This window comes from Argopecten irradians, chromosome 15 (genome assembly GCF_041381155.1).
Source record: "Argopecten irradians isolate NY chromosome 15, Ai_NY, whole genome shotgun sequence".
NCBI classification, from domain to species: domain Eukaryota; kingdom Metazoa; phylum Mollusca; class Bivalvia; order Pectinida; family Pectinidae; genus Argopecten; species Argopecten irradians.
This window is the reverse complement of record NC_091148.1, coordinates 25937708-25946713: the sequence shown is the minus strand read 5'-3', so window position 1 is coordinate 25946713 and position 9006 is coordinate 25937708. Positions and strand designations below refer to the sequence as shown.

The following is a 9006-nucleotide window of genomic DNA, read 5'->3' as shown; positions in this document are numbered from 1 at the left end:
CATCACTTTATATTATAGTTGATGAAGATGTTATTACCACAGCTAATGATCTCAACGATGACTTAGAATCCATTTATAATTGGGCAAAACTCTAGTTTTAGTCCACAATAAACTGTTGCTTTATCTGTTTCAAGGAAAAAGTGATACCATCCACCACTTATTTTTAATAACCAAATAATTCAAGAACATGTTTTCCACAAACATCTTGGTGCTATTTTTAATTCAAATGGAAGCTGGGGTGATCACATTAAATATATATATGATACTTCTTTTAAAAGACTAAATATCCTGCGCATACTTAAACACAAAATTGACAGGAAATCGTTCGAATCTTTATATCTCTCTTTCATCCGCCCCATCTTAGAATATGCCTCTTCTGTGTTGGATAACTGAAATATTGGAGACGAAAAACTACTTGAATCTGCCCAAATTGAAGCAATAAAAATTATTACTGGCCTCAGAAGTGGAACGTCTCATCAAATATTATATTATGAATCTGGGTTTGAAAAATAAAAAGTTAGAGGTAACAGACATAAACTCATTTTAATGTACAAAATAATTAATCACCTAACAGCTGACTATCTTTATCTCACTATTGAACCCTACATTAATATTAATGTTAATCACCGACTTCGCACTAATAGATTCTTTAATATTCCTCCATCCAGAACCTGCACCTATGACCGTAGTTTCTTTCCCGATACAATGCGCTTATGGAATAATCTTGACCATTCTATTACCTCTTCCCCTACTCTTAGTACTTTAAAAAGAATTTAAATAAAACTCAAACACACTCTAATAGTAATGCTGTTAACTTCCCCTCCTGTAATCCAAGAAAACTGAATATGATACTATGTCAATTACGTAATAATGCGAGCAATCTAAACTTTGACAAATATAAAGACCACCGTATTGATGACCCTGCTTGTTCCTGAGGCGCTGCTTGTGAAAATGCTGACCTCTATTTTTTCTTCTGTCCTCTTTTTACTGACTCCAGACACTTTATTGTTGACATTGCTAATCATTTCAATCATATCTCTTCTAAACTATTAACATCTGGTGATATCCAATTAACTGTTGACGAAAATCAATTCATCCTTTCTAATGTTCCACTTAACCTCTCATCTTCAGTTAGATTGTTCGCCGATGACACTATCTCGTACATAACCATTACATCGAAAAAAGATTCAGAAACACTCCAAAATGATCGAGATAAACTAGCTGACTGGGAAAAAGGGTGGAAAATGGAATTCCACCCCCAGAAATGTAATGTTCTTTCGATTACCAAGACTAAACCTTCAATCAAACATAATTATTATCTTCATGGTCACTGTTTGGAACATACTGATAAGGCAAAATATCTGGGCGTAACAATCCAACACGATTTCAAATGGGACTCCCACATCAGCAACATCACCTGCACAGCCAATAAGACCATTGGCTTTAATTTATTAGACGAAACCTCAAAATTAATTCAAAAAAGATTAAAGAACAAGCATACAAATCTTTAGTACGTCCCACACTTGAATATGCCTGTACAGTGTGGGACCCATACCAGAAGGGAGACATTAATAAGCTAGAAATGGTCCAACGCAGAGCTGCTCGATATGTCACTAACAGCCTTCCATAACACCTCAAGCGTTAGTGACATGCTTGAACACCTAGAGTGGCCTAGCTTAGCGGTTAGAAGAAAAAACGCACGGTTGACTATGCTTTTCAAAATCACTCGCGGCATAGTAGCTATTAAAAAAACCATTACTTGACCTCACAGTTACGCCCTACCAGACACTCCCATACACTTGCATACCAAATACATTACTGTAGAACTGATTCTCGCAAACACTCCTTCTTTCCCCGCACTATCCAAGACTGGAACTCTCTTCCGCAAGATCTTGTAATCTCAAAGTCGCTTGACTCCTTCAAAACTCGTCTTTCATCTCTAATTTAATTATTTTTCTTCTCTTCCCCTGTTCATGGCCACACCTTCAACAATATCGACATGATCTTCAATATGATGAAGGTAGGTCGATTATTTGGTAGATGTAGATGTGAATAATTATATCTCTGCAACTAACAGAATCAACTAATCCTAGCTATCCTGTTAAATTTGTTATTTAGTTATACACTTACTATAAATATACTTATCTATGAATATCGTATGCTAATCTTCTTGATGTAATTTGAATCTTATATCATTAATCCATGAATCTGAGTAAAGTGTAAGTGTGTGTAAGTGTGAGAGTGTGTGTATGTGTGTGTGTGTAAGTGTGTGTATGTGTGAGAGTGTGTGTAAGTGTGTGTATGTGTGAGAGAGAGGGGTATATATGGGATTATTTACATGTATATATTCACTTTAAAAATCCTATAATATTGTCTATCTATGTATGTAAATATGTATTCATTGTGACCTCCAGGACGGGAGAAGACTTATATAGGCTTGCCTGTTGTCTGATCCCTTTGTTATCAATAAAATATGTTGAAATGAAAGTGTATGAACATTGTAGGACTAAATGTGTCATATGGTCCGTGTACAGAAACCCACATTTATTGGCGTCGCTACCATTGACGCAAAAACGAAACTGCGTGCACACCAATCAATTCTAAAGAAAAAGAACTAACATTTGTTATCCGGATCGTATTTTACTTTAAGGTTTACTTTTTCCGGAAAATTATGTTTCGGTTCCGTTTCCACTCGGAACGCTTCGGATATAAATCTCGTACTTATGAACGCATTCGTGGAGTTCGATTGAAATAAATCTCGTACATTATGATTTACATCCGAGGAGTTCCGATTGAAAAAAATGGGAGAAGAACTCCTTTCGGCCTTGGCACTCTAACATATCCACCGCGACATAGCCATAGATGTGGATACTGTTATTAACCATTTTGATCCGCAGAAAAACAGGAGGATGCTATTACAATGAACTATGATAAAATTTATGTCGTCGCTATCACAGTAAAATAGGTGTTCAATCTTCATAAGTCTCCCTTGAACTTACAGCAATGCGTTTTTTCATGCGTACAGATAATCAAATTACGCGGATTCACACAGTTTGCAAACATTTTTTTTTCATACCCCGATAAAATTAAAAAAATTGTGACATCAATGCTTAAATAGATTATTTTTTTCGAAATACACAACGTCTACGTCTCTATTGTGACGTCATGAATACGTCGGATTTTCGCGCCAATCTCGGAATTTTTCTACATAGTATATAATGAAAAAGAATCTGCCAATCAGAGAGTTGGATTCAGTATGAAAAAAAAATATAATTATGTGGCGACATTTACAATCATAATTTCAAAACGTAAGTCACTTTCGATTTGCAATTTGTAATCCGTTCTCGTGTTATTTCATTGAAAAATTGCCACGTTAAGAGCGCTTTAAAATCATTAAAATGCATCGTAAAATTCATCTCAGCCATTCTTGATCGTATTTTGTCCCCCGGACCCTCCAATTTTTTTTCTCGCGCCTATGGCGCTCGGTCAATATTTGCGTGCACATTCTTCAACTGCTAGCGACGCCGCTGACATTTATGACATAATTCTATCATATTCAGATTACGTATAGTTATAACTATTTTCATTATAATGTGTAGTATTCAGATTACGAATAGTTATAGCTATTTTCATTAAAATGTGTAATTTCACTGTACTGAGGGAAGAAAAGCGTTAGGTTCCATAAAATATAAGGTTTAGGTTCGTTATGTAATTCACGAAACCTTGTAAAGTCTTTATCAATATTCATACGTTCATTAAAATTATGCTCCACAAATTTCATAACAGCATTGGTAGTTAAGTTTTTCCAAACAACATTCTTTCTTTTAAGTTCCAGCCCGTTTTAAAATGTTTCTATCTCTTTATATAATGAGTACTTGTTCAATATTTCTACTATATCAGATACATATCCCTTCTGGTATGGCTTACCCAAACGAAAAAGAAAGGAGTCTAGTTATAAAACTTAAATAACAATTTTCTGGTGTCTATATACCCTTCAATAGAGGTCCAACAAAGTACACATATCCGTTCTGGTCCTCTTTTCGAATCCATGTATTGATTTAACTATAAAATATTATGCTCTCCCTAACATTGTAATTTCCGTTCTTCCAAGTTGCCAAATTTTGATAATTTTTGCCAATTTTTGATAATTTTTGCCAAATTTTGATAATTTTTGCCAAATTTTGATAATTTTTGCCAAAGTTTGACCATTTTTGCTACAGTTAAGTGGTTAAGAGCAAATGGATGAGCACCAGAGCGGACAATGGGCACTGTACAAGCCCTTATTTTTTACAAGCATTTAATGTTCTAACAAAATAATTTTGTTTGGAATTTAATAATATACCAACATGTGTAATAGTTTATCCTTTGATTTCTAAAAGTTACAATTTTGCTTTTTACGGCAGAAAATAAAAAAACCACCATTTTCTACAATAATCTTAAAGATCATTTTCTGAAGGCTTTTTAAACTGTTACTTACGAAACAGATATCTACAATAAATCTTACTGTCATTCAAAACGAAAACTGATATTTTAGCTAGGCTTGTTTAAATTTATTTTTGTTTGTGGTTGTTGAAAGTCTTGCTTTAAGTTGCACCCTCTACTACTCGAGACGTGTTAGTAACCACGTAGGTGTTATCTCTGAACACAGGCTCTGGATCGACTACAGCGACCCGCTGTTGCCTGTGTCTTTTATCCGAAGTAAGCCTTGACAAATCATGAAAAACACACATAGCTGATAAGAATGTACAAAACGTAAGGGACTTCATTGTTGATGATAGGTTGCGTTCCGCTATTTGGTATTCTATCAACCCGATCCGGAAGTTAAAAGAACCATGTACCCAGAATGCTTGTTGTTATTATGTTTCATGGTTATCTTTACCTCAAAACAAATTGTCCTGTTAGACAATACTGCGAACCCATCAACACTCAGCAGATCGTACCTGAAATATAGAAGTATTTAAAGTCGACCATAGTGTACCTTTAGGTAGCCCTAGATGTATCTACTCTTACAGCCTGTCTCTTGAATTCACTGCAAGAAAACACAATAACATTTTCCACGATGCACTACGTTTCGGACACACTGGGCTGCCTTGACCACCGCAAACGTAAGGTTAACCTAGCCTTTATAAGCTTCTAATGAATCAAAAGAAAAATAATTAAGAGAATTACACTTTATGTGTTAATGAAAAGTAAAGTTAGACAGTTATTCGGTATTCGAGGGCGCAACGGACATCGCGTTAGCGTATAACCATATTGCACGTGATACATGTCTGAATTATAAAGCTGGATTTACATGACTAGTACAGGCAAACTGATTTGTTTAAATATAATGTGTATTTCCATTGAACAGGAAATTGCAGGTGTAGATGTGTATTCGACTGTAGATCAATTGCTGGCAACTGCATCTTTGCATCATCTTCGATACTCCATGGGTTACTATCACTGTCGTCATATCCATCCCTGAACTATCTCAAAGTAGAACGAGAGGCAATAGAACAGGTAATTTTGTCCTTTAATGTAAAAGATTTGAAAACAATTGATCAAAAAGAATCGTATAACGGTTCACTCTTGTTGACTTTGTGGCTTTGAAGTCGCGAGATCTTTACGTAGTCTTCAAAGGAAGTCTTTGCAGGCCATTAATTGTTAAGATATTTTCTCTTGAACTGCCTTCAGTTTTACTATGAGTCCAGAAGTGGATATAACGTCAGTAAGAGTGACCCCTAGAGTTTCGAGGATGTCTTTATATATGGCTGGTCACATTAAAGGGCAACGATTGTTTGTTAGATACAAATACACTAAGTTAAGTGATTTAGACCTGATCATCATCCTATCTTAATATTTCCATTTACAGTGACATAAACAATTACTAACAAGGTTTGCTAGAAGACGAACTTTTTAATAATTTCTGCCTATTAAAACGACATCAACATGTTAAGTAGCCATGGATACGGACCAGTGCTTGGGAGTTGCAAAAGTTTAAGTTGAGGAGTCGGAGTAATGGCTTGTTCCTGCTGATGAGTCGAAGGAAAGGCTTGTACTGCTGAGGAGTCGAAGGAATGGCTTGTGCCGCTGAGGAGTCGGAGGAATAGCTTGTGCCGCTGAAGAGTCGAAGGAATGGCTTGTGCCGCTGAGGAGTCGGAGGAATAGCTTGTGCCGCTGAAGAGTCGAAGGAATGGCCTGTGCCGCTGAGGAGTCGAAAGAATGGTTTGTGCCGCTCACCATACCATTATAAAATTCATTTCAACATTGGCGAGTCGTAGGTGTAATATCGTGTTCAGAAGTCAGGCTTGTGTGGCGGTGCCGAAGATCTGGATACAGTTTAGTATTGTAAGTAGCTGAAGTTGGAGTCGGAGGCATGCCTGGTTTATGTAAATAATATTGTCACACACCAGCACGATGCGTGCACAGTAACTGTCATCAGACTATTCTTCAAAACGTCACACATGACATTCTCACTGGTGGTATAACACTATCGTTTCATAAACCATACTTTCTAAGCTGAAGAAATGTTTAAAAAAGGACATGTGATGTTATGGTCCCATATTAGTTCGTCACCGTTTTTGAATGGCAGGGCTGTTGTTAATACTGGCGTGGTTGTTGTTAATACTGGCGTTGTTGTTGTGTGTGGCGTGGTTGTTGTTGATGGTGGCGTGTTGTTGATTGCTGTTGTTGTTGATGGTGGCGTGGTTTTTGGTGTTGTGATGGTGGCGTGGTTGTTGTTGTTCTGTGTTTTATAGGTGGTTGTTGTTGATGGTGGGTGGTTGTTGTTATGTGCGTGGTTGTTGTGGTTCTGGTTGTTGTTGATGGTTGTGTGGTGGTTGGTTGTTGTTGTATGGGTGGTGTGTGTTGTTGTTGATGGTGGCGTGGTTGTTGTTGATATGGCTAGGTTTTGTTGATAGTGGCGTGGTTGTTGTTGATGGTGGCGTGGTTGTTGTTGATACTGGCTGGTTGTTGTTGATATGGCGTGGTTGTTGTTGTAACTGGCTAGGTTTTTGTTGATGGTGGCGTGGTTGTTGTTGTATGCTAGGTGTTATGCGTGGTTGTTGTTGATGGTGGCGTGGTTGTTGTTGATACTGGCGTGGTTGTGTTGTTGTTGATATGGCGTGGTTGTTGTTGTTTCGTGGTTGTTGTTGATACTGGCGTGGTTGTTGTTGATTGGCGTGTGTTGTTGTATGTATTGGCGTGGTTGTTGTTGATGTGGCTGGTTGTTGTTGATGTGGCGTGGCTTGTTAGGGGTTTGGTTATGGTGGCGTGGTTGTTGTTGTAACATGCTAGGTTTTTGTTGATAGTGGCGTGGTTGTTGTTGTTACTGGCTAATTGGCGTGGTTGTTGTTGTAACTGGCTAGGTTTTTTGTTGATAGTGGCGTGGTTGTTGTTGTTACTGGCTAGGTTGTTCTTAATATTGGCGTGGTTGTTGTTGATGGTGGCGTGGTTGTTGTGATGGGTGTGTGTATGGTGCGCTGGTTGTTTGGTGGTGTGTTTACTCGCGTGGTTGTTGTACTCGCGTGGTTGTTGTTGTTGATACTGGCTAGGTTGTTCTTAATATTGGCGTGGTTGTTGTTGTTACTGGCTAGGTTGTTCTTAATATTGGCGTGATTGTTGTTGATGGTGGCGTGGTTTTATTGTGTGTTGATGGTGGCGTGGTTGTTGTTGATGGTGGCGTGGTTTGTTGTTGATGGTGATACTGCGTGGTTGTTGTTGATGGTGGCGTGGTTGTTGTTGATATACTGCGTGGTTGTTGTTGATACTCGCGTGGTTGTTGTTGATACTGGCTAGGTTGTTTTATATTGGCGTGGTTGTTGTTGTTACTGGCTAGGTTGTTCTTCTTATTGGCGTGGTTGTTGTTGTTGGCGTGGTTGTTGTTATGGTGGCGTGGTGGTTGTTGTGATAAGCTGGTTGTTGTTGATACTGGCGTGTGGTTGTTCTTAATATTGGCGTGGTTGTTGTTGATGGTGGCTAGGTTGTTGTTCTTATTGGCGTGGTTGTTGTTGATGGTGTCGTGGTTGTTGTTGATACTCGTGTGGTTGTTGTTGATGGTGTCGTGGTTGTTGTTGATACTCGTGTGGTTGTTGTTGATGGTGTCGTGGTTGTTGTTGTTGTTACCGGAGAATCATCATCATCATCATCAAAGAAATCTGTTACTACCAAGATAATTATCGCCACTGAAAGAATGAGGTACATGGTGACAAGATTATAATAAATGTGGTCGTGTGAAGTTGGCTCCATAAACGACGTTTGGCATTCAACATTTAAACATAGTTGGCCACCTAGCGGTATTTTGAATGTTGTGCAGCTCGACATATACGACATTCAACATTCAGAACGTATAACTGGTCAACAAGAATGGAATTTTATTGTTGTGCAGCTCGTTATACGGCATTCAACATTAAGAATTTATGTATAACTGACAAATAAACGGACATTTCAATGTTATGCAGCTCGACAAACAACATTCAACATTCAGAACTTGCGCATAACTGACAAACGAACGGACTTTTCAATGTTGTATAGCTCGACATACGACATTCAACATTCAGACCTTGTGTATAACCGACAAACGAACGAACGTTTGAATGTTGTGCAGCTCGACATTCGACATTCAACATGCAGGATATATCGGGTCTTTTGAATGTCGTGCAGCTCTACATATGACATTCAACATTCAGCATTTATATTTAACTGACTGACTATACGACATTCAACATTCAGAACTTGTGTATAATTGACAAACAAACGAACTTTTGATTGTTGTTCAGTTCGACATTCGACATTCAACATTCAGAACTTGAATGTGTATGACTAACAAACGAACCGACTTTTGAATGTTGTGCAGCTCGACATTCGACATTCAACATTCAGAACTTATATACAACCGACTAACGAAGGGACTTTGAATGTTGTGCAGCTCGACAAACATTCAGATCTTGTGTTTATCTGACAAACGAACGGACTTTTGAATCGACATACGACATTCAAAATCCAGAACTTTTGTATATAGTTGTGTAT

At 37.8% G+C, this 9006-nt stretch overlaps 1 protein-coding gene across 1 annotated transcript; it reads right to left on the bottom strand.

Annotated features, from left to right (window-relative positions):
* Positions 1-5976: 5976 nt before the first annotated feature.
* On the bottom strand, positions 5977-7270 carry LOC138308717 (putative uncharacterized protein DDB_G0279653). Its single transcript, XM_069249745.1, has 3 exons — positions 7075-7270; positions 6556-7023; positions 5977-6185 (listed from the first exon to the last, which is right to left on the bottom strand). Exons 1-3 carry the CDS (start codon positions 7268-7270, stop codon positions 5977-5979), a joined length of 873 nt encoding a protein of 290 aa, XP_069105846.1.
* Between the last annotated feature and the right edge of the window lie 1736 nt (positions 7271-9006).

Coding starts and splice junctions, on each gene's coding strand:
- LOC138308717 (XM_069249745.1), bottom strand. CDS start 7,270: ATGTTACAACAACAACCACGCCACCATAACCAAACCCCTAACAAGCCA. Junction 7,024..7,074: donor ACAACAACACAACCACGCCA/GTATCAACAACA, acceptor CATAACACCTAG/CATACAACAACAACCACGCC. Junction 6,186..6,555: donor AGCCCTGCCATTCAAAAACG/GTGACGAACTAA, acceptor TCGACTCCTCAG/CGGCACAGGCCATTCCTTCG.